The sequence below is a fragment of the Phodopus roborovskii genome, unplaced genomic scaffold, assembly GCF_943737965.1.
Source record: "Phodopus roborovskii unplaced genomic scaffold, PHOROB, whole genome shotgun sequence".
NCBI lineage: Eukaryota > Metazoa > Chordata > Mammalia > Rodentia > Cricetidae > Phodopus > Phodopus roborovskii.
The window spans coordinates 24,927,935-24,954,318 of record NW_026125397.1 but is presented as its reverse complement, the minus strand read 5'-3'; the positions used below and the strand labels follow the sequence as shown (position 1 = coordinate 24,954,318).

The window sequence follows — 26,384 nt, the reverse complement described above, 5'->3', positions numbered from 1 at the left end:
CAAACACAGCCCTTCCCAACAGGCAGTAAGCCTGAGGAATGCTGTTCATGCATCCATCCCTTCCCTGTTGTTTAATGAAAAGGTGCTGGGGCATTTGATATCACCACCCTTTAAAGAGGAGCGGGGTTACGGGAAGGAGAAGTACATAATTAGTTCATAATCCCTCAGTGAGTACAAAGCCATGGAGGAGAAGACAGGCTCTGCAGGCCATGCAATCAGTGTACACCAGAAAGGCATTTCAACTTTTATTTGAAAACAACTTAAATTTTTAGACAAATGATTTTAGTATATAAATTTGAATTTGTTTTTATACAGAATATAAAGATTTCCCTCATTAATCTTCCATGTGAAGGAAATCACGGGCCAGAAGAAAGACACACTCTGCACACTCTGCACACAAAGTACACCTCATGTGTGTGGCACAGCAGCCACCTGGTGCCGCGCACCTTTAACCCTGCACGTAAATTAGGGTCGAGTGGTGACGTCACACACTGAGGGGTTGGGGGGAGAAATATTCTCATCAGTCAGACTCAAGAAGCAAGCATGACACAGAAACTGCAAATAAGACCAAGTCGGCAACTTTAGTTACAACAGTGCAGGTCAATGGGGCTTGTGCGGCTACGGCGCACGGACACATTGAGGAGGAGCTAAGAGAGAGAGGCTCGACGGGGGTCTTCACTAAAGCGAATCAACTTCTTGTCAACTGCCAAAAGGAAACAGGAGAGGAAGGGAGCGTTGAGTGTTAGTATACCCAGGGCATGTTAGACCCGTGTGTGCACAGCATGCTGCGTTAGCTACAACTTCTTCATGGTGTGGATCAGTCACTAACGGTCTCGAGTTTCCAAACTCAGGCGTGCCTTATTTTAGATGGAGTATAGCTTTTATCTATTATTTCATCCTGTAAAAACATGTGGAGACAACGTTCATTCTGGGCCAGAGGATGACCAGCGACCCTGGGAATAAAAAAATACAAACTTTTACTCCCGTGTTGACTAAAGATGGTGTACAAAACAAACACATTTTAAGGTTAGGAAATATGTACAATTTTTAAGTATTATTTTCAAACTACATAAAGCTACAACAGTCTTCTCCTTTGGTCCATAAATGATTTTTAAAATTTTTAGAGGTGGTAAGAGGGTGTAGCAGCTAAAGGTGCTTTTGGCCAAGTCTGATGACCTGAGTTCAATCCCCAGGACCGCACATGATAGAAACAGGAAATGACTCTGCAAATTACCTTCTACAAACACACAAGTAAACATAGTAATAAAAAATAACTCTTAAGACTCTATTTTAAACATACAGGGTCCAAACCAGCAGCCAGCCCATGCCTGTAATCCCAGTACAGGGGAGGCTGAGCAAGGAGGCTCTTAGCTTGGGCAAGCATAAAACATAAAGTGGAAGTAAAACAGGGTGTAGAGTGCAGGGGCTCAATAATAAACAAACACTAAGAAACAGTGTTTCTCTCTGTCTTCCCTCCTAAGTTTTCTTCTGTAACTGGCAACCCAACCTGTATTCAGTCCAAGTTCAGCTTTGCCTTCTCAAAGAGAACAGAGAAGGCTCACAAGAAGGGAACTGCAGGGGTGTGGGGTGAAAGCCTGTCATTTCAGCATCGTGTGGAGAGTTCAAGGCCAGCCTGGGCTACACAGTGAGACCTGTGTGCTACAGTAGGTAACACCTGCTCACCACTCACAGACACCAAACCATCAGTTAAAATGGATGTGTGTGCTCACATAGCAGCATCTGCTAAAATCTGGCTAATATGATAGAACCGAACCCTGATACAGAATCACAGTGGGCACACTTGCTGCCTGCCACAGCCCAGGTCAGAGACAACAATGAGTAGTGCCTGAGAGTTCGTCTGTCCATCTGACTCCCTTCCCTCCTTGACCCTTCTCCTTGCAGACCCAGCTGGGCTTGACCTGAGAGAGAGAGAGAGACAGAGAGACAGACAGACAGAGAGAGAGAGAGAGCCAGCGAGCATACGCACGCGCACGAGCTGGGCAGGTAGTGGTGGCACACCCCTTTAGTCCCAGCACTCAGGAGACAGGTGGATCTCTGACTTTGAGGCCTGCCTGGTCTACAAAGCTAGTTCTAGGACAGCTAGGGACACATAGAGAAACTGTTTCAAATAAGACAAAAACAAAGAAACAAAAAAGAAAACGATATTGGTTTGAGCTTATCAACAGTGAGTAAAAGGCAAACAATACCAAATTTTCTTATACTTTTTCAGAAAACATTTTTCCATGAAAAAAACTTTAAGGTATACTTTTACATAAAACATGCTGATAATATTGCTACTTGCAATAAAAAAAATGATTGCAAATGTATTGTACATTTTATTACTTACACGAGAACATACCTTAAATCAGACAGAGTAAAACAATTTTCTGAATGCCATTTTAAATGTAATTTGCATAAATTATTCAAGAACAACAAATATAAAACACAGGTTAACACAAAAGCCCTCAGTTCAACCACTCAACATGGCGTTCAACTCGCAGAGACTTGTACAAGTCAGGAAATGGCCAGAATGAAAGGCAGCATGGATCTAACAACACTTAAATGACAAGTAGTCTAGGTTGAAGAGATAGCTCAGCAGCAAGAGCACTGGTTGCTCTTGTAGAGGACTTGGGTTCAATTCCCAGTTTGCATGGGGAACAGACACACATGCAGGCAAAACATCCAAACACACAAACTAAACAAACAAACAAACAGTGGCTAGTAGTCATGGAGTGCTGTTCTCTCCATTCCTGGAGGAACGGCAAGCACTACTTACTTGTTTATAAACTGCTCCAGCCCTTGCTTCCTTTCCTCGATGAAACTGTCATCAAATATTCCATCGTCTCCTCTAAAAGGAAGCTGCCGCAAAAACGCTTTCCCAGGGAGCGGGGGAACTACAACCTGCAACAACACGGACACAGTGCGCTCCTGCTGAGGCAGCTCGGGCTTAGTCATTTCTGCGCAGGGCCTGTGTAGCCCAGGGTGGCCTCAGATGCACCATGTAGCTAAGGATCCCCCCCCCCCCCCCCCCCCCCGCTTCACTTCAAGTCTCCTTGCTGGAATCACCATGTGTGCTGCATGCTGGGCCTGTCAGCCTGGGAGCTGGGCTAAGTCAGGGCTTTGTGCAGCCTAGGCAAACACTCTAGACAGAGGGACATGTCCTCAGCTAACTAAAGCTCTTATCAATTTACAGCCAGGAGTAGCAGGGCACACCGTAACTTTAATATGTAGAGGTAGGAGGAAAAGATCTCAGGGTTGTCTTTCAGTTATATATAGTAAGTCTGAGGCCAGCCTGGGCTACGTCGTGACACCGTCTGGAACAAAGAGTTCTTACATTCAAATGTGAGTACAAGAATATGCTTGCACGTGTGGTAAAAAAGAATGGAGAGTGTCTGTTGAGTGTAATGTTGAAAGCTAAAGTATGTTAAAAACAAAGGCTAAAGAATCAAACCATAATGACAAGTACAGGTACTGAATGTCTCCTAGCTTCTAGCTTCTAGCTTAGGCCTTACTTAAAATACAAACACATAGCAGAATAACCCACGTGCACTACTCAAAGCACAATGGTATCGCTCCACAGTGATAAACAAGAATAATAAATACAGAGGCGGCCATGGAAAGCTGCAGAATGTTCACACTGCCTGCAGGAATAATGCAGGTTACAGCTGCATTGGTACAAACGACCACAATCTACAGCCTCACACCGGGCTTGAGACGATCACTTGTACTTGGGAGTTCAAAGGCCAACCTGGGCTACAAGGTGAGCTGAGGCTAGTCTGAGTTATATAGACTTAACTTTCAAAGAGAGTAGGATCAGGAGGCAAAGGCACTTGCTGCCAAGCCTGATGATCTGAGTTCAATGCCCAGTGCCTGCATAGTGAAAGGAGAGCCCACTTCTGCAAGCTGTCCTATGATCTCTGTGGCTCTCATGACAGCATAATACATGTATACACGCACCCAAATGTAGTAACAAATCTAAAGTCATGCGATTCACCAACGTGATGTGATCCTAGGTGTTTAGTCAAGAACAGTAACAACCTAACCATCAAATGATGAATTAATTGGTACAGATTGTGGAAGGGCACTCTTTTATTGAGGTATGAGGCCACTGGGTGCCACTCCTGGGCTTAAAAGGGTAGGTCACCATGCCTGGCTTCATGCTTTTTATTTCTGACTTGTTTTATACAGTTAGAGCTTTTATCTGCAATTAACAATAACCATATGTTGCATTTCTCAATATTTACCCAGATGTTTCAAAGTCTTTTACTAACCTCATTTCCTCACTGGTGGGTATTATGTAGTTTTTGGTAATGAGAAGACTGACTGGCTCGGTACATATTAAACATGTACTCTTCCACTGAGATACACCCCTGGTCTCCAATCATGTTTTTTGTATACATTAGATCTCCTATAAAAACATAAATTAAGCCAGGCATAGTCGCACATGCCTTTAACCCCAGCACTTGGGAGGCAGAGGCAGGTGGATCTCTGTGAGTTCAAGGCCAGCCTGGTCTATAAGAGCTAGTTCCAGGATAGACTCTAAAGCCACCAAAACCCTGTCTCAAAAAGACCAAAACGGTGTGTGTGTGGGTGTGTGTGGGGGGTAATCTTAGTTTACTCAGAGCAGCGTGTGTGTGTAGCTCCCAGGACAAACAGGGTGAGTCTCCATGCTTTACTGACTTCATCAGTCTTCAGATGACCCTGCACACCAGGCACACGTGTGTCCTGATTCCACCTCGCTCTTTCATTTCCTTTCATTTTTATTTTACTGAGCTTCAGAAAGTAACACAGTCTTCACTTACTTCAGTCAACTTTTTCCTGCTACATTCTAGTAACAAAATAAACTCAAAGCTCTTCCAAGAGAAGACAATTCTCAGCAAGATGGACAGTGGCGTCTTTGAAAGTACAGGCAGGAGGGCACTAGTGTGTCACCGTCAGCCTTTAGAGTCTGGGCTGGGGACGTCGCCCCTCATATACAGCACACGTCCTGCTTGTGCCCAACAGCACACGTAAGTAGGTATCCGGCATTCAGGAGGTAAGAGACAGAAACCAAGAGAGCAGTGTCACCCTAAGCTACACAGAGGCCATTCTAGGTCACACAAGACTGTTTAAAAAAAAATAAACAAACACCTGATGCAGGGGCCGGGTGTAGCATGAGAACTTGAGTTCAGATTCCTCACAGGTCAGGTGGACAGCGATGCCAGAGGAAGGCATGGAAAGCCGACCTCCGGCCTTCTTAAGCACACACACACGTACATTATCTGAATACTGACGTATCATATAGTCAGATCAACATTTCATGAAGCTTCTACACACACGTGAGATTATAATAACATGCCCACTGTGAGTCAAACAGAATTGGAAAATACACTGACCCTGAGGAAGAGGAAGGAGGGACTGCATGAAGGCTGCACTACTGAGAAAGAAGGGAACCAGCCCTTGTACTCTCCTGTGCGAACTTACACCAAGTCCTACACCAGCTTTCACCCACTCTAAGATCCCTTCTGGAGAGCTTCAGTTAGAGCTGGCATGTTTTGCTTTCAAGTTACATTGTAACTAAAAGAATTGTTACATTATAAACAAGTCTTACCTTGCTCTCTCTTTCTAGTTCACTTCGAAGCCATTCAAAGTCACTGTATCTTCTTCTAACAGTGGATTCCTTCAGCTTGAAGATAGGAAGATTTGTCTGAAAACAAAACAGTCACTCCTAAGTTAAAGCACATTAAGGCATTTCTGAAAGGGAGGAAGATGTCTGCCACACTGATAACGTGACAAACAGTGACTTCAGTTCTTTTTAAGGTAATCAAGCACACCACTACCAAGCTGTCTCCAGCCCTCCTTTCTGAGATAATTTTGAGACCAGATCCACTAAGTTCCCAGGCTAAGCCCTAACGACCACTCACGGCACCAAGAGTCAGGCCTTGACCTTGCTATCACCCAGGCGGGCCCCACATTAACTCTCCTCTCTGCAGAGCTGGGAATGAACACACAACACAGCTTTGCATGCTGGGTAGAGCCACAGCTCCAGTCCAAAAACAAAGTCTTTTTTGCTTTATCCTTTGAAATTCATGTATCTCGAATGTGTGAGAGGTGGGTGTTCGTGTGGGGGTCTTAACACAGCATCTTTCCTTCTACCTCGTCTGATGCAGGAGGCTCTTGTTTTAGCTTCTAAACTGTCTGTTCCTGACTATCTGGCCTGCACGTTCTGACAGATTCTTAGGGCCCAGCCAGGCCTGCCACCACATCATCTGACTTTTAGCATGGGTTCATGTCTTCAGGTTTGCATGACAAGCACTTTTATTTGTTGAACCATCTCCCTGAACCTCAAATATCTTTTATTGGTTTATTTTAAAATGCCAAAACGGTCAGGGGGAAGTGTTGTGATCTCTGTACTCATCACTAGTAGAAAATTAAGACCCAAACAACATCCCCAAAATAAAAACACCTCCCCCAACATAAACTAGGAGGCTGGAGAGATGGCTCATCAGTTAAGAGCAAGCACTACTCTTGCAGAGGACTCAAGTTTAGTTCCCTGCACCCATTCTGTAAGGGGCTCCAGTATCTTCTTCTGATCTCTGTGGGCACATACCCATATTCACACACATCTTTAAAAGAGGCAAGTAAGGGCTGTAGCTCAGTGACAGAATATGCTCACCCACGTGAATTAAAATTAACTTACAGTGGGTAAGCTAGGCTTACAGAGATGGGTCTTTACAGGAAGAGAACATATTTAAGGTAAGAACTAACTACTGAAAGCTGTCCTCTAACTTCCACATGGGTATTTGGCATGTGCATGTATGTACACACAAATTGGCTGGGGAGCAGCTCACTGATAGAGTGCTTAACTGGAAAGCTAAGGCCCTGGGTTCAAGTGCTAGCAGGGAAAAAAAAAAACCAAGCTACTAAATCCATTAAAATGATTTATGATTTAAAAACTAATAGAAGAAAATTAATTATTTTTAATGTGCATGTAAGAATTAAAATTCTTGTACTCAGGAGGCAAGGCCCGCCTGACATCCACAAAGATGCCTGTCACAAAGTTTATAGAGTTCAGAAATGATTTAATGTAACAAATGGCAAGCTCTATCAAAATTCCACTTAATATTACCCACTTTCTTGGGTGAATTTTATTCTTAATTCAGTATTTGCACTTGGGGAACTATAATCTGTTGAAGAAAGCCTTCCTGCTTTGGAGATCAGGGCATCATGTTGTAGCATCCACTGCTAAGAAAACACTCTTCCTTTGCTAGCCTTAATGCTACCAGTAAATAAATAGCTGTCACTCAGCAGAAGAAAGGTTTTCTATTCAGGGCCTTAAGTTCATTCTGTAGTGGTGTCAATTTTTCCATAGTGTATTAACTTCTACCTTGTATAACTTCGAGCATGGAGCCTCTACAGATGCTATTAGGCATAACAATGTATAGGTTTCAAGCATGAAACCAAATCTCACAAGAGGTTTAAAAGCACTTGAGTTTTCTTTCCCAGGTAACCACAACATTTGTTCATTGTATTAATGACTAGGAGCAAAACTGCACCTAACAAGACTCTTATTATACTAAAAGTCAAACTTATATTTAGAGACTCTGGCTAGATATACAGAGAAGCATTCTCATTCCTCAGAAGGAAAAAACTCTCCCCTGGAGAGCAGGGTGATAATTCCCAGAAAGAAAGCACTGGATTATTTCTCTCTAATTTCACCCATTGGCTTTTTAACCAGGTTCACCCTTCCGCATTAAAATATTAAGTCTTTGTAAGTGTCTAAAGACAGAAAGGTCTTTACAGAGCTGAGCGCTTTCTGCAGGTGAGATTTTACATTCTGAATTCCCTCCTCTCAAATTACTTTACAAAAGGGATTAACTGCTCTCTTTATTCAGTACGTTAAGATCAAGCCTGTGAAAAGAGGTCCCCAAGAATTTTCATACTTCTGGGTACGGAAGTCTATAAAGTTAATCTCTGAAACAACATATCAAGCTTACAGGTACAGTGTTGAGGGGACAGTGCCAATTCGGCTCATTTTCCCTTCCATTCTCCCTTTTGAACTTTTGACACAATCATGATTATATCTGAGTCTCTCTAATTGAGTGAGGAACGGGGGGGGGGGGGGGAAGGGGGGCTCCTCCCTTCTATGTTAACTAGTAGTTTATATATCTAGAAGGGGATCTTTTAGGTGTACTCAGCTGGGTATAATTCTCTTGTACAAGCGCTACTCTGGAGTTCTGACGAAGTCTGGCAGGAACAATGGGCTAGGTGCAGCCAGTGATGGGCGCGCACTTGCACAGTATGCACAAGACGCCTGTAGTGCTCTGAAGTCAAGCACTGAATTCTTATTCCCCACTACATTTAGAATACTGAGCTTGAGTGAGATGCTTGCCAAAGGTTTCCCTAATTAACTGTGGTGGCATCTAGCAATCCCAGAATCAGAGGGCAGGAAGATCAGAAATTCAAAGTCACCCTCAGCAACACAGAAAGTTTTGGGCCAGCCTGTTCTACATGTCTCAAAAATAAAGTTTTCCTGGGGCTGGTTAGATGGCTCAGTATTTGGCAGCACTGGCTGCCCTTCCAAAGGACGCAGAGTTGGTCTCCAGAACACACATGGTAGCTCACAGCATTCTGTAATTCTAGTTCTAGGTGACCCAGAGTCCTCTTCTGGCCTACGTAGACAAATGGTCCACACATGGTCCACACACTCACATGCACATGTATGTGTGAGTGTGTACCCACACACACACACACAGGCAAAACAATCATACATATAAATCTAAAAAAGAAGTTGCCTTGATCACTATTAAGATCACTTTAACTTACTTGATCAAAAGAAAAAAATTGCCAGGTTTTTGTATGAACCACCGAGCTATCACTATTTGATTGCAAACGTTTGGCTACTTTTAAATTATTTAATGCTTATAAATGGCCTGAGTAGGGATAATCCCCCATCTCCAAGTTTTAGAAGACTCGTCTACTGTTTAGCAAGCATTTGTAAGATAACAGTGTTAATATGAATTCGTTATTTAAAATGGCAGTCCTGGCCCTCAGGAAACACCAAGAGAAACAGAAGATAATAATATAAAACTCTGAATGTGTGTGATTAAAACACCCCAAACAGGACTGGGAAGTTGAGTTCACTGATGGAACCTTGCCAATATGTTCAAGGAAGAGATCCCCCAATATCCACACCAAACTACCTATACACAAAAAAAGTTTTAAGGAAAACAACCACAAAAGCAAGAAACTGAGCAATTTGGCCAGGATGATGACAACTGTGACAGGGACTCACATCCGTAGCCCAAGTCAGTTGTGAGTCCTGCTCAGAGCTCTCATCCCTCAGCTCCCTAGTCCCTAGTGTGTGTATTCATTCTACAAGTTCTGTTCTTCTAAAGAGGCCTGGCTAATACAAGGTTATTAGCATGTACCCAGAAGCCAGAGGTACTGGATTTCTTAGTGCCGGAGTTACAGGCAGTTGTGAGCTTCCCAATGAGGGTGCTGGGTCTTCTGGGAGGGCGTATGTGCTCTTTTTTGTTTGTTTGTTTTGTTGCTGTTCCAGACAGGGTTTCTCTGTGTAACTGTTCTGGCTGTCCTGGAATTCACTCTGTAGACCAGGCTGGCCTGGAACTCACAGAGACTCACCTGCCTCTGCTGGGATTAAAGGTGTGCACCTGCCCCCACCCTAGACTGGCACACTCTAGACGAGACCCAAGTGTGTAAGGGAAAGCTGGAAGGCTGGTGTAGGCGTGCACAGCCCTGGCCTTTGTTAAAGACACCTCCTCAAGAGCAAGGGCAGGGAAGGCTGCTCCTTCAGTGCAGTGTGACTGCCAGGAAGGAGCGGCTAGACACATGAAATGATCATGAATGTTTCCCAGGAAAAAAAAGATTAATGTTCGAGACCTGTCTAAACTGATTTAAATACTGGCTACTAACACACATTAAGACATCATATCCACTCAATGATATTTCATTATGCAAAGTTTTTGTGGTTTTGAGACTACATAGCCCAGGCTAGCCTCAAGCCAGTCTGAAGCCCTGGGCTGGTCCTGAACCGTTATTCCTGCAGCAGCCTAAGAGCTAAGATTACAGATGTGTACACATATCTGACCTTAGTATGTGCAATTTAAAGTACTGGGCACCCACTGTCAGCCAAGCCTGGTGACCTGGTGGTGGTCCCTGAGACCCATAGGCAGACAGACAGACAGACACACAGAGAACCCACAGCTGTCGTCCCGTCTCACATTTGTCATGTCACACATGATCACATGTGCATGAAAGCATTGATGCGTGCACAGCAAATAAAAATGTATTAAATTTAAAAAAAAAAAAGATGAAGACAAAGATGGATTGTATCTGCCTAAAATTATGCACGCTAACACAATGATTTAGGGATGAATCTGCCCATGTTACATAGCTCCTATCTTTACTTTGAGAGGCAGCTTTTATGTTTTTGTTTTTTCCTTAAGCAGATTCTGTCTTGCTTTTATCAAATACATTTTTCTATTACCTAAAGAACATCTAGGGTTTCTAAGCACGCAATTCTTTTCTCTGAAAGTCTGTGGTGGAGACAAGCAATGTGCCTGTGTGAGAGACCAGTGTCAGCTTTGGTTACCTACCTCCATCTACTTCCATAGTATTTACTGAGGGGGTGCTCTCGCTAACACGTGGAGACCCGGCCAGCCAGAATCTCCACCACCCGCCTGTGGCTGCCCGTCAGTGCTGGGCCCAGGACACTATCACCACTTCTAGTTCTTTGTCTCAGGTGCTCACGCTCTCCAGAACTTTACCACTGAGCCATTGCCTCCATCCCAATGTGTGTCTGAGTACACGACTGCTGAGGGTAGCTCCATGGCTGGGAGAGAGTCTGCAGGAGCATTGGGAAGGTAGTCTGTGATGCCGCTTTTACATGCTTACTGCACATTTTTAAAGGCTACCTTAAATGTCCTTCCCCTATAATGAGATTGATGACTACCTTATATGCCATCCTAGAGCCTTCATCCAGTAGCTGATGGAAGCAGAAGCAGACACCCACAGCTAAACACTGAGCCGAACTCCTGGAATCCAGTTGCAGATAGGGAAGAGTGATGAGCAAAAGTATTAAGACCATTCTGGGGAAACGCATAGAAACTGCTGACCTGAACAAGGGGGAGGTCATGGACTTCAGTTTGATAGTTCAGGAACCTGCATAAGACTAAACTAGATCTCCTGAACATGGGTGTCATTTGGGGGTGCTTGGGCCGTCTATAGGGCCACTGGCAATGGAACCGTATTTATCCCTAGTACAGAAATGGGCTTTAGGAACCCATTCCCTATGGAGGGATGGATACTCTCTCAGTCTAGATACATGGGGAGGGCCTAGGCCCTGCCCCAAATGATGTGACAGACTCTGATGGTCCCCCATAGGAGCCTCACCCTCCCGGAAGAATGGATGAGGATGGGATGGGGGTGGGAGATGGGAGGATGGGAGAGAGAGGGAACTGGGATTGGTATGTAAAATAAGATTGTTTTAATTTAAATTAAAAAAAAATAAAAACCTGTTCTTTATATTGCTCAAGACTTACGAGAGGACAAAATGACTTCTACTTATCGACACTTTGGACTGAACACAGGTTCTTGCATGCTAAACATACATTTTAGTAATTAGTTATACCACCATATCCATGTGCCTGATTCTAGACACTAATACAGAGAACAGTTTTTACTGCAAAAGGGGCACTCTGCCAGACACCATGTGAATAAACACTGTTTTATGTTCACAGTCTGCTGATTCGGCATATGGTACATGAAGAGGTCTCTGAGTTGAGCGGGCAGAGAAAAGGAAATGGGTGTCTTCCCTGGCCTAGAGGAAATTCGGGTGATGTGCATGCTTCTATGTATTCACTTCCAAGCTGAAAACTGAATTCTTCTTAGATGGTGAAAAGGTGGACTAGATTACAAACCCACAGAACAGAGAAGAAATCTAGGAAAGAAGGCGGGGCATGGTGTTGCATGCCTACAGTCCCGGTGAGGAGTTCCAGGTGATCCTCGGGTGTACAGCAAGTTCAGCAAGTCTGAGACCAGTCTGGGCTACATGTGACCTGTCTCAAAGACCAAGAGAAAACGAGAAGAGCAAGAACAGAAGCCAGAAGTGAATTGTGCAGCACTGCCTTTTGCAGCTAAAGTGCTTCAAACAACACCAGAGAGAAAATGGTCACCATGTTAGTAAAGACCTATGTGCTCTGGACTTTTAATTTGCTGAGGGAGCGTGAGAGGGACAGAAAGTGTATACAGCCACTTTCCCCCACAAAAGCTGTATTATTAATCACGTGGATAAGATCATCGGGACTCTGAATGGAGAGTGGCAGGACAAATTTTTGAAACCACGGTATAGACAGAGATCTAATACAAGCACAGTACGCTGCCCATTACTGCTCTTACTTACACAGGCTGACCTATTGAAGTCAGCAGCTCTCACACACCCTATATGTAACCTGATGATCACTGATACCAAGCAGAAAACCCAGCTTTAAAGTGCAATCAGCTGAATATAGCTTACCAACAGAGAGCAGAAAAATGTTTACCGGGTGTTTCTAGTATTTCTTCAGACAGCGTCGCGTGTACATCTGAAAAGACTGGCAACCACATCAAACGTGCACTTGAGGGACCGCACTATTCAGCCACTCCTAAGAGATGTAAGCGGATGCCGCTCCAGGCTCTCACTCAGCAGTCCCATCTAGAGATAAAGGCTCAGCTCAAGGGCTGAGCTGCCACCTCGCCCTGCAGGGCTCTTGGTGCTTGCTTCCCCCAATCTGGAACCGCATGAATGACCAGAGATATGGTTTATAACCTAGATGAACTCCTAAATATGGCTGGAGAGAAGTCACCTAAGTGAAGAATAAGCTTTTAGTCTGAAGAACCTTTGAAATGGAGATTGTGACTACGCTGAGGTATTTAGTTTCTTTCTTCTTTGTAAAATCTAAGGACATGGCCTTCAGTGATACGATTCCTCGTTATTTTAGGGAAGTATCCTTTATGGTATAACTTCCAAAAAGGACAACAGAGTTTTTTGAACTAGTTGAATGCATTAAGCAAGTAATTCCATAAACCTTTCCCACTCTGTTTATATTCTTCATTTGTGAATTCCCAAGAACACTCATTTGTGAGAAGATGGTAAGGTTTCCTGGGAACAACTTTTAACAGAAGTGTGTGGTTCCACTGTAAAAGAAAATCATGTACACGTTTACAAACAAGCACACAATTCTACAGACTTATGGTGGGAGAACAGGCTACTAATTAACAAGCTAGTTACTATTCTAACCTTCTTTCACATATTTTATATGTGCAAAGCTTTAAAATTTGTATTTAATATGTATCTTTCCAACTTGCCTAACCCTAAGAATAATACCTCAGAGTGACTGCCACCTAGAATCACATTCAAATGGTCTTGGGTAGTGTAGTAGCTACTTTTCTGTTGCTGGGATAAAACACCATGACTAAAAGCAACTTATGGAATAAAGAGTTTGTTTGGGCTTAGGGTTTAAGAGAGCCAAGAGTCCATCACGGCCGGAAGGCTGTGGTGGCAGGAATGGGAATCCTCCCTTTCTGTCTGTCTCCTGTCTCTTCTTGTGTAGACAGGGCTCACAGGGATCGGACTGCCTCTGGCTCAGTGCTGGATTAAAGACACCTAGCCAGAGCTCACGTCAGGGGCCACAGAACAGGGAGAACAAACAGGGAGGGTCTTAAAGCTTTAATCTCAAAGTTCACTCTGGACAGCATGCCTCCTCCATCAAACCTGTACCACCTAACCACCCCGAAAGGGTGAAGTCTGCAAATGCCCTGGGGAATTCAAACCACCAGAGTCGGACTAAGTATCAGCATTTTGAAGGAATGCTAGAGTATGCCGGAGTTGAGAACTGCCAGCCTGGGCTCGCTATATGAAATACAGCAGGGGCCCATGATGCAACTGATTCTGAGAGCGAAGATGAATATGAACAATGTTTTACCTTGGTGAGGACAATGGTCCAGAACACAATGACAACTGTGAGCTAGGAGTGGCATGCAAAAATCATTGCAAGTCTATGTACGATGAAAGAAATGGGTGAGAATATTAGTTAAGTGTCTCTCCCTACCCAATAATCTTAAAATTCTTAGGGACCCACAAAAGGCTTTGAATAGCTAGTACAGTTCTGGAAAAGGGAAAAGTTGGAGGCAACCCACTTTCTGACTTAAGTAATCAAAGCTGTCTGGGATGACCACATAATTCAGTGGGTAAAGGCACTTGCTGCCCAAACCTGACCACGGGAGTCTGACCCTCAGAACTGATTCAGTAAACTCTGACCTCCACATCTGTGACATAGCTCAGGAGGTCAGAGAACATAAATATTTTTAAAAATTTTAAAAAAGGGGGGAGACAAAGAGGGAACCCAGTAAATAGAGCCCAGAAATAAATTTAAAAATATGGTCAAATATTTTTACAAAGGGCAAAAAAAAAAAGGAAACATAGTATAAATAAGTCTAATAAACTGCCTGAAAATTTGGATTTGTTTATTTAAAAGAATGAAACTTAGCCGTTGGTGGTGGTGCACACCTTTAACCCCAGCAATCGGGAGGAGGCAGAGGCAGGCGGATCTCCATGAATTCAAGGCCAGCCTGGTCTACAGAGTGAGTTCCAGGACAGGCTCCAAAGCTACAGAAAAACACTATCTAGAAAAACCAAAAAAAGGAAGGAAGGAAGGAAGGAAGGAAGGAATTTGCCTGGCAAGGTGACTCAGTGGGTAAAAGCATGTTCATGGAACTCTCATGTAAAGGTTCTAGGAGGAGGAAACAGACTCCATCAAATTCCTTAGCTACACAAGTGAACATGGCATGTGCATGCTTCCACATAGAGAGTAGATGGTCCTCTTCGGGCTCCCCTGCACATGCTTTGGAACACACTTCTTCACACAGGTGCACAGATACACCACCCACCCACCAAAAACAGTATGAGTAAGAGCTCTTATCTTCAAAATATGGAGCATAAAAGAAATGTAAAAAATAAAAAGGCTGGGGTAGATCGTAGTAACAGAGCAGTTGCCTAGTACAGGCCTTGAATTTGATCTTTAGTATCATAAAAAGTAGGCAAGAGTTAGTTATAAAAGGGTCAGTTGTAAAACTGCTACAATGCTAGAGTGAGCTGGCCTTTGGAAATTGAGTGAAGGCATAAACAAACTGAAAAGCATTTATCCAGATAAACTACTGGCTGGGCATTGTAAATACTTATAATCCATGTCCTTAGGAGGCTGAAGTAGGAGGACTTGAGGTCAATGTCGACTACACAACATCTGTTCCAACAACATCTCACAACTGATCTACAAGTCAGAAGAGAGAAAGTATGGTATTTTACATTAGGAGTGTCACTACCATCACCATGTCCCATTTGAATCCAATAGTGGCAGGGAAAACAATAAAGTTGCATTTGCGGTATACTCTTAAAAAAAACAAATAGTGTTCTTCAGAACAGAAACTGGGGCGGGCCAATTCTGCAGGAAACCAAGATTGCAGTTCTAAGGCAGTAACAAACCAACAGACCTGCTCAACAGCAGGGAAGCTGGAGTTAACACAGGCACAGCAAGCCTTGGTGAAGTTTCTAACTTGGGTGGCTGGAAAGGCTGTGAGCTTGTATAAAAACATGATAAAGCCTGGAAGTTAGGAGCGTTGGTTACCTACAGAACTACAGTTAAATATGATTCCACAGACAAAGGGTTGAAAAAGACATGAGAATCTTGCTATGTAAAGGCTAGGGGCAAGTTCATGAATTTCCTGAACCTACACGCTGATGATCTCCAAAGGCAGTTTTCCCAGCTCCAGGTATTTAAGTGTAACCTTTGATCAGTGGCTAAACACTAGTGTTAACATGGCCAGGAGACCAGGCTTAAAACCTCTTAAGAAAAAACAAATAATATCCTGTTCACAGAAACAGCAGTTTCTCACTACAGACTTACAGACAAATCCCTAAAATAAATAATGTATATATAGCAGCACTGGGCACGATGTGTCTCTGTTAACTGTGAGGTACCTATGGGGTGGGTTTTCTCTGCCCACAGGCTGGCAATGCTCTGAACTTTGATCACAGGTTGCTTCTGCACTGGGAAGGACACACTGCAGTGGTTAAAAAGAATTAAGAATAAAGGACTGTGGTGATGGTACAAATCTTTCATCTCAGAGCCTGAGAGGTAGAGGCAGGTGGACCTCTGAGTTCCAGGACAGCCAGAGAGAAGAAAGGCGACTGCAGAACGGGCGTGGGTGGGGGACGAAGGAGCTCAGAGCACCATGGGAAGGGTGGGTGCGGGACGAAGGGCTGAAAGGAAGAAGAGGACAGTGTTTAGGAATGCCACCTTGCTGGCACTGATGGCCCTGCACTCTCCCACTCTCAGCAGGTTTGAGCATCAACCTGTACAAGACTGGGTTCACCAACATTCCATCGTGGAGCAGGAAGTCATGAGGCCCTGTATTCTCTGAGGATTTACATGTAGGTAGCTAACAACTGCTGGGGTATGGACAAGGTTCATGAAACCCATCACTCCCCGAGGATCTTTAGCAGTTAATTAATGGCTGCCGAGGAAGGCAGACATTTCTTTGCAATGTGCAGCCAATGGTATGTTGTCCATGTTCCTATAAAGAATCCTTTACCCATGCTCTTGTAAATACTAATTAAACAATAAAATAAATCAGAACAGGAAAGTAGAATGGGACCTCACTGGGAAAAGAAAAGAAAAATAAGAGGGAGGGTAATAGAAAGTGAGTATGATCAAAACATGTTACATATATATGTAAAATATATCATGAAACCCATGATTTAGTAAAATTAATATATGCCAATAAAAATTTTAAAGATAACTGGGTATGGTGGCACATAATTTTAATCCTAGCACTTTGGAGGCAGAGGCAGGTGAATCTCTATGAGTTCCAGGTCAGCCTGGGCTACATAGTGAGATGCTGTCTATGAAATTATAACCTACTGGTGAGGGTCAGAGATGCAGCTCAGTGGTAAACAGCTTGGCTAACTGAGGAAGTCCTTTAGTTTGAGAACTTACTACCCAGCTTCTTATTAGCATTTCCACTAAGCTCAAGAGAATTCAGGTGCCTGGTCTAGAGAGTTAGGCAAGAGAAAGAAAGAAGAAATAGAAAAATAGCAAGCAGGGTGTCCAATCATTGCTATTTGCAGATGACACAGTCCTACTTAAAAGGCTGTACAGTCTGCACCAGGAAGCTCAGATAACACTTTGTGAAGGACAAAATCAGCACACAAAAATAAGTGGCTCCTTAGTACAGCAATAATGAACCCACTGACAAGAAATCAGAAACAAAACCTCACTTAGGATTGCTTAAAAAACCAAAACAAGCCAACTTAGGAATAAGCTAGTTAGCCAGACACACACACCTTTAATCCCAGCACTCTGGCGGCAAAAGGGAGCAGAAGGATCTCTGTGAGTTCAAGGCCAGTGTGGCCTATGTAGTGAGTTCTAGCACAGCCAGAGCTACATTAGTGAGACCCTGCCTTTAAAAGAAAAAGGTGTGTGTGGTGGTGGTGGTGGTGAGCTAGATAAAGATTGCTACAAGAAAACTTTGCAACACCAAAGAAATTGAGACCACCTTTGTTCACAAACTGTCATAATATTGTTGTGAAAATGGTTCTAGTACCAAAGCAAACTACAGAGTTATCAAAATCTCAAAGACAATCTCCACTTCACACACAGCATGAACAATCAGCAACAGTTAAAGCCATCCTTAGTACAGTACTGGACCTTTCCTCACACCAAAGTGACAGAACAGCAGCACCACACCAGCACAAAACCGGACATGCTTCCCATGGGATAAACAGGAGCAAGACAGCCCCACAGCCACACACTGGAAAAAACAATGCTCAACAAACGATGCTGGGAAAATGTATCAGGTATGCACGTGTAACAGATGAAACTCTCTCAGCCTGCACAAAAAACAACTCAAAACTGATCAAATATATTAGACCTGAAACTCAGAAACTGCTAGAGCAGTGGGCTGTGACACAGGCATGCACACGCGCACGCACACACGCACGCACGCACCTGGGGTAGGGGGCAGGGTAGGGGGTGGTGGGGTGCAGAATGAATGCTCTTTCACAAGGGTTTCCTAAGATCATCTGCATATCAGAGAACCACTACACTACAGCAAACACCTGCTAAACATTTCAAGTTCTAGGCAGACACAGACTTTCTGGAAAGGACTCCAACAGCTCGGGAAATGATTCTAATAATTGGCAAGCAGGAGGGAAAGGCGTTGAGAACGGTCTGTAGAATATTTTATGTCTACGTGTATGTGTGTGCACCACACGTGTTCCTGGAGCCTCTGGAGGCCACAAGAAGGCATCTGATGCCCTGGAACTGGAGTTGCATGCACTTTGTGAGCCGACAAAGGGGAAGGAAATGGAGACAGCTATTCAGAGCAATGCGTATGGGAACTAAACTGCACTCCCTGAGGGTGTATTCTTCCTCTGTTGCAAAATTCTGGAATAAAGTAGCAGGGTCCCTTCACCTTTCCCCTGCTTCTGGAACACACCAATTCTCTCATCATCCTCCATCTCCAGCTTGTGCAGACCAGATCTGTTCACTGAGTGGTGTGTACATGCCTCTCAATCACGAGAGCCACAGAAATCTCTGCCCCACCTTCTTCAAGTCAGTACAACCATCACTCCCAGTTCTGACTCTTTCCACCACTCTCCCTCCCTAGAGGAGGCTTCCCAAAGACAGACCTGGTCCACAATGAAGCAACCTTGAGGCTGCACCAGGAGAACAGGAAGTGGCAGCTCTAGGCACATGTCCCACGCCCCCAGTCTAAGAACTCCAATAGTTGAACACCAAAAAGCCAAATCAACCAATCAGTAAAGGGTCAATACACTGGAAAGCCAGCTCCCGTCTCAAAGAAAGAAATATGAGTAACAAATGAAAGAGTTCATCATCCTTAGCCATCAGGAGACTGCAGAGTAAAAGTGCTGAGGGGCATGGGGACGGCTCAGCAGGTAAAGGCACCTGCCCCCACGCCTGACCACCTGCCTTTAATCACCGGAACTACGCGGCGAAAGAAGAGAACAGAGACCTGTAAGTTATCCTCTGACACGCACAGGCAAACCATGGCATATGTGCCCCAAAACCCACATGTGCATTAAACAAATAAATGCTCTGAGATCCTGTCTCACCCCAATCAGAATGGCTGTGAACCCCGGAGTAAAGCTGAGCCCTTACATAGTGAGGGTAGGAATGTGGACGGGTGCAGCCGTACGTGTGTTAGCACAGGGAAGTTCATCCGGGAAGTGAACCAGAAGCAGCTGCACACCCACCCCTGTCCACCGCTGCATGGCGCATGCCTGCTAGTGCGCAGACCCAGCCTAGGTGCACACTAACAGAAGCAGGATAAAGAAATAAAGAAAACGTGGTACTTTCAACACAACAGAATCGAAATGGATTCACAAAGACAAATACCACATTCTCTCACATGGACAACCGAGACCTAAGCCTATCCACGTGCACCTAGGTGGGAAGACGGGAAAAGGGACATCGAGTACAAGGAAAAGGTCTTACGGGGAGGAGTGAACAGAGCGCAGTGGAGAGGCTAAAGGGACCATTCTTCAAAGGGAAGAGAAAGGGAAGGGGACCAAGGAGAAGGAACCCAAAGAAGCAAGGCACGCGGTGACCCAGGCAGGTCCTAAAACCAAGGCGCTGGCAGGGAAGGACACCAGAGGTGCTCCCTCTACTGGCCCACCCCGGCGCTCACCACACTCTGGCCACGCCCACACCACCTCCAGTCCATAGAGTATGTGCGCGAGCTCAGGTGCATACGGAGGCCAGAGGTCAATCTTTTTGTTGTTTTTTGTTTTATTCTAGACAGTTCCTAAGGAGCCATCCCCGATGGAGACAGGAGTCTCACCGGGACCTAGGCCTCAGGTCAAGCTGAGCTGCCCGGTGTGCAAGCTCTAGGGCTCTTCCGTCTCCACCTCCCCAGAGCCATGACGACTAGCATTCTCATGGGTACCAGAAGGCTAGTTCAGTTAGGTACTCTGAGGATGAAGGTGTACAGGGGCCAAGCTTTCTGGGGGCTACGCATCTTTGAGTCAAGCATCTAGCTAATACAGTAACTTGTCAGAGAACTTATACATGTTCATCTACTGGGTGCCTTGGGGGAAAGAAAACTGAGCAATCCAGTCCTGTCCTGTCCTGTCCTAGAATGGTGTAAACTTTAGATAATCTCACTGAACAGCCCAGGCTTGCCTACAATTCACTGTGTAGCCCAGGCTGGCCTCAAACTCCTACCAATCCTCCTGCCAACCTCTCAAGTGCTAGGATTACAGGTTACAGCTGCCATGTCCAAAATGGGTGTGAATTTAATGCAGCAGGCATGCCTTATTTAACTCAATATTCTAAGCAGTCAGTCAAACCGGCCCACAGAAACTTCTTAAATCTAACGTTCTTTTCTTAAACATGAATCTGTCTTTTCTTGACCTCTAGCTTACTTTCCTGACACAGAATAGGCATGCCTAGAACCAAAACCACCTGGTTTAGGTGAATAGTCTATGTCTCTCCTTCTCAAATACCCAAACTGTAGAGGCTGACATTTTTTAACCTAGTGTTTAAATTGCCTCTCCTTCAAAACAAGTTTTCTCTATCTTTGAAAATCCTCCATGGTTTTCTTCACTGTTATTAGGGTCTGCCATTTTTCTTTAACATATTTAATACAACTGTTCCAGAACCAAGGCTTCATTGTACCAGAGGCTGATGGATATGTACACATGTGTACACACACACACTCAGCCACCTCTTCACAGCACAGAAGCTCATCACCTTTACTGCTGTTTTCCTAGGCACATCTTACCTGCTGATGGCAACTTCTCTGTCCCAAGCATGCCAACACTGGAATTAGGGTGTGGATTTAACAAGTTGAATGTATTTTTAAAATAGCCCATTCCAAAATACGTAAAATTATAACCATAGCAGTTCTTGTGCATCAACTGGACAACTTGCTCTGCGTAGGAGACACATTTTGTGCCTCTGTTTCTGAATAATATAGATCTGGGTTTCTAATTACCCAACATAAAGTAACAGGGCTCCTTTTCAACTGTCATCAACTTTATCACTCTTAAGGCCATGTTAGGTCCAATCCCAATCTTCTACCACCCCCGTGAGTGACTCCACTGGATGGAGGTCCCAGAAAAGTCAACTGCAGGGCTGAAGAGATAGCCCAGTGGTTAAGAGTACTTAATGTCCTTGTAGGACCCACATGGCAGTTCACAACCATCTGTAACTCCAGTTCTAGGGGATTCAGCGATCTCTTCTTACCTCTGTGAACCCCAGGCAGGACAGTCACACACAAGTCAACTGCAACTAAACTCAAATGTTCGTTAGAAAATGGACCAGCTGAGTGTGGTGCCACGCCCCTTTAATCCCTGGCCTCAGTGGGCAGGGGGAGGAAGAACCTCCGTGAGTTCAAGACTAGCTAGTTCCAGGACAGCCAGGTCTACACAGAGAAACCCTGTCTCAAAAAAACCAAACAAAAACAAAAACAAACAAACCCCGATTTTCTAAAATATTTTCACCAGGCATGGTAGTGCAGGCCTGTAATATGCCACTTCAGAAATGGAGGCAGAAGGATCAGAAATTAAAAGCCATCTTCAACTACACAGTAAGTTGGATGCCGGCATGGTACACCATGTAAGACCCCGTCTCAGACATCATAATATTAAGTTGATCCTTTAATATAATACTTGCAAATCTTAAATTTTCAAATTTAGTATTAGAAGATTGTTACCCCTCCCTCCCCCAAAAAACCACCAACCTGCCTAGCTGTGATGGTGGTGCACGCCTTTAATCCCAGCACACGAGAAACAGGCAGGCAGATCTCTGAGTTTGAGGCTAGCCTAGTCTACTCAGAGAAAAACAAACTCCCCCCACCCAAAAAGGAGGGGGGGGAATCTTTAGAATGGTGAATACTTATTTATCAAGCTGCTTCTTGAGATAGGATCACACTAAGTAGTCCTGGTTGACCTGGAACTCCTTATGTAGACTAGGCAGCCTCTAAAGTGCTGGGAAAAGGCATGCTGAAATTTAACCACAAGCATCTCCCTTGTTAAAACTCTATCAACCAATGTCGGTATTAAGCTTCAAGCTTGAATACAAGATTCTAAACCTATTTGGTTAGAGGTACTAATCAGTCTGGCTTCTTTTTTATATCTCACTTGCCTCAATGAAGGTATACTTCCATGCCAAGTGGTCTTTTTGATAAGATAATCCATTTTAGCAAATCAACTTACAAGTTAACACACACACAAAAAAAGTAGTTGCCTTTGACTTTCCCTTTAGAAGACATTTATATTTAGAAAGGGCCAGACGTTGGGTGAAAATTGGATGACAGCCATTATAATATCCAATCCTGGAAGGTAGGTGTGACTATCAAGGACCCATTTCATGGGAAGGAAGTACAACTTTTTTTTGTATGTAAATTGTCCTGCTAGGAAATGGTACTTACTCTTTTGACCCCAAGGCTAGCTCAAACCTCAAGAACCACATATCTATTCCTGCTTGATACAATTGTCTCCATGTACTATAGTAGATCTTAAATAACTGAAAAGCCCAGAGTACTAACATAAACTTCATAAGCAGTGGCTGAATTCAATTCTCAATCCTCCACTTAATATGCCAAATAATCCAGACCGAGAGCTCTCCCAGACCTTTAATCATTTACCGTGTTCTCTGCCATACCTACCCATTAGAACAATTTTAAAAAACATTAACACTGTGCCAATTATTTTCAGAAGCTGAGAGATACTAATCAAGTGATCCTAATAGTCTTAAACACTATTCTCAAACGAGGAAAGAAAGATAAATGGAGCTTGGGAAACTTGTATTCTAAAGTGCCACCATCTAGATAAAATTACCCTGTGAATTGGAGCAATTTCAATCAGACCCTGTAAAATTGAACATTTTTCTCAAGACTAGAATTAGAGTAACTATATAAGATAGTTTAAGGACCTGAACTCTGAAAAATAAAAGGGTTTTCTACATGGGAAATTCAATCCCAAAGGCAGTGGAAACTACGGAGAACATCAACAGTTTAGAATAGTAATAAATAAAATTACAAAATGATAGATGTATTCATCTCATGGCCATTCTAACTTTTTTTTTTTTTTTTGTATCCTGGAACTTACTATGTAGATCAGACTGGCCTCAAACTCAGAGACCTGCCTGCCTCTGCCACCCAAGCTCTGGGACTAAGGGCGTGCGCCACTGGTTCATTCTCCCTTAACATGAGGTCATAATTACTTTCAAACATTACACCCTGCTTAGAGAAACCCTTGTGTCTTCCTACTTGGTGTCCCGAGTATTCAGTCAATACATTACACGCTAGAAGAAACTCCAACAGCATTTCTAAGCATTAAAATTCAATTATGTTTTATTATTGGGTGCCAGTATTTCCATTAGTCATTAACACACAACCAAGTGGCTTATAATAAGAATAAACCAGAGTAGGTGTAATTTATCTAACTCACTAATCACTCTTAAAATGACTGTTTTCTATGTACCTGGCCAGGCCATTAACAATTATATCCAAATGTTATGCCCACTATTTAGTAATAAGGTCTCACATATTTTTGGAAAGAGAATTATCACACTAGGACCCATTTAACAATGCACTCAGCAAGATGAGCACTAAGTTATTAAGTGGAGGAAGTGTAGGCGGATTCCCTCAAGTGTATGACAGGAAACGCTAGTTATGGAAGTTTAGAAACAGGAATACCAAGTTTCATGCTAGCGCAAGGGAAAAACATGCTGGTGAGTAAACGTAAAAGAGGAAGTTCTTTTTAGTGACAGGACATATGCTAAAGACAAAAAATTGTCCCCTAAGTTTAAAAAAAAAAATCACCTTAAAAAAAGAATTTCTGAGAGAGAGAGAGAGAGAGATTAAGGAGGACGAGAAGAGGGCATGGAGTTCCAGGTGGTTCCATCATCTATGTGGGTGCTGGGGACCAAACTCAAACCTTCTGCAAGAGCAAAGAGTCCCTAACCACTGAGCCAGCCTTCTCTCTAGCCCCTACAATTACTCCCTTTTAAAACAATCTTGTGCAAGAGTGAACTCCCCTGCAAGGCCCGGCGAGTCTTCTTTAATCCCAGCACTCGGGAGGCAGAGGCAGGCAGATGTCTGTGAGTGCTAGGATAGCCAGAGATTTAAACAAAGAAATCCCGTTTCCAAAAAAAAGAAAAGAAAGAAAAAAAAATTCACTAGTTGTACTACAGCCTGAATTTTGAAGTTTGTAGAGAACAATATATGAATTTGGCTCATATTTTACACATCTGCAGGATGTAAAGAGTAGCTTGAAAGACTGGGCTATTAATTTTAATTTTATAGCCTTGCTGATACACCAGAGATAGTGTACTGGACTCTAATCCCAGCAGTTGGGGCCAGCCTGGTCTACATATGAGCTGGCCTCATGAGCAGGGTGATTTTTTTGTTGTTGTTGTTATTGTTTTTGTTTTTTTCGAGACAGGGTTTCTCAGTGTAGCTTTGGAGCCTGTCCTGGAACCTGCTATGTAGACAGCGCTGGCCTTGAACTCATGAGATTCACCTGGCTGCCTCCAGTGCTGGGATTAAAGGTGTGTACCACCCACGCCCAGCTGGATGATTCTCTTTTTATCCTGGTCTTTATACAAGAATCAATCTTTAGCCTGGCGGTGGTGGTACAGGCCTTTAATCCCAGTACTCCGGAGGCAGAGGCAGGTGAATCTCTGTGAGTTCAAGGCCAGCCTGGTCTACAGAGTGAGTTCCAGGACAGGCTCCAAAGCCACAGAGAAACCATGTCTAAAAAAAAGTGTAAGTTAAGCAACATAAGTATATGTAACACTACTGAGTCACACAACTTAGAATTGACTAGGCTGGCAAATTGTTTACCACAGAAAACGTGCCAGCATTAATCATTAATGAGGAATTAGTTCACTTAAATGCTATTGGTTATTTATTATGATTCCTCTAAAGCCAAAATTATCTTTTGGTTATGGTTATAATTTTTTAAAAAAATAATTTAGTGTTTAGTGGTAAATTGCTACAAATAAAAAAAAAATTCCAAATGTGGGCAAAACCTTTAACCTGAACTGCAGAGAAAATACGGCAAAGCGTTATTTTCATTTAGCATCTTTCAAATCATCTAAATTACTTATTGCCAAAACCCACTAGCTAAGTGGATCTTTCTAGTTCGGCTGCTTCCTTCATTCGGCTTAAGTGACAACGTAGAAATTAAGAGAGCACGACGTTTAAATGGGCAGGTCCCCCTCTCAGGCGCTTGCTAAAAGGTTGCTGAGGTAGGTGACAGTCCCCACACCTAGGCCTTCCACAGGCCGGTAGCCAAGAACGCTAAGGTCAACCATTTCCCGGTGAGTGCAAGCGCTTGGTTCAGCCCTACCCCCCCCCCCAAAAAAAAAAAAAAAAAAAAGAAAAAAAAAACAAAAAAACCCTGCCGGGCTTTCGTGAACTGCCGTCAAGTTGTGCTCGGGCTAGCGTGCGACCCCGGCTGGCGGTCCTGCAGCCCGAGAGAGGCCTGGAAAGTGCAGCAAGCTGGCTTGACCACGTCTTGGTAGGCATCCAGGAAAAAAGAAAAAAAAAAAAAAAGGAGAGGGAGGGCTTCAACTTTGCACACCACCAGCACGCCCTTCCCTCAGTCACACCTAGCTTCCTTCTCCGAGCAGGAGGAGAGCGTTCTGGAAAGATCTTCAGCTCAGACGCCAAGCCCAGAGCAGCGGCTTGGGAGGCGAGCAGAGCTCAGCCCACGCCCTCAGCTTCCAGCACCTTCCCTTCCCTTCCCTTCCCCGCCCGGGGAGCCTGGCTCGCCCCGCGCCCGCCCGGTGGGGCCCGCGGCCGCCGGCCTCACCTTGACCCTGATCTCGTAGGTGGTGAAGCGGCCCCGGCCGACCCCCACGGTCTGCGGGTTGCTCACGTCGATCTCCAGGAAGTTGCTGGGCGGCCCGTAGGCGTCGTTCAGGTTCTGCGGCTTGGTGATCAGCCGCCGGGTGTCCGCCACGGTCTCCGCCATCTCGCTGTCTGTCGCCGCGGCAGCCGCGGGCCCTGGCCTCCGCCTCCGCCGTCTGCCAACGCCGCCGCCGCCGCCGCCGCCGCCCGCCGCGGGGACTCCGGGCTCGCGCGCAGCGCACCGAGGCGAACGAGCACGCAAGGCGGGCGGGCGGGCGAGCGTCCGCTCCCGACGAAGCTCCGCCCCAGCGGCTCGGGCTTCCGCCCTCTGCCCGCGGAGAAGCAGCTGACCGGCCTGCACGCCGCGCCCCGGAGCGCACACCCCGCGGCCGCCTCCGGGCACACACTGCGGGGTGGGGCGGAGGCGCAGCGGCGTCACGGGACTGTGTGCGCCGGAGCGACGG

General features: G+C 44.6%; 1 protein-coding gene across 1 annotated transcript; it reads right to left on the bottom strand.

Moving 5' to 3' along the window:
- Window positions 1–232: 232 nt before the first annotated feature.
- Window positions 233–26,128, bottom strand: Snx3 (sorting nexin 3). The gene is made up of 4 exons (XM_051175578.1): window positions 25,883–26,128; window positions 5,591–5,686; window positions 2,777–2,901; window positions 233–953 (listed from the first exon to the last, which is right to left on the bottom strand). The coding sequence occupies exons 1-4, from the start codon at window positions 26,042–26,044 to the stop codon at window positions 848–850; spliced, it is 489 nt and encodes a 162-aa protein (XP_051031535.1). The 5' UTR covers window positions 26,045–26,128; the 3' UTR covers window positions 233–847.
- Window positions 26,129–26,384: the final 256 nt, after the last annotated feature.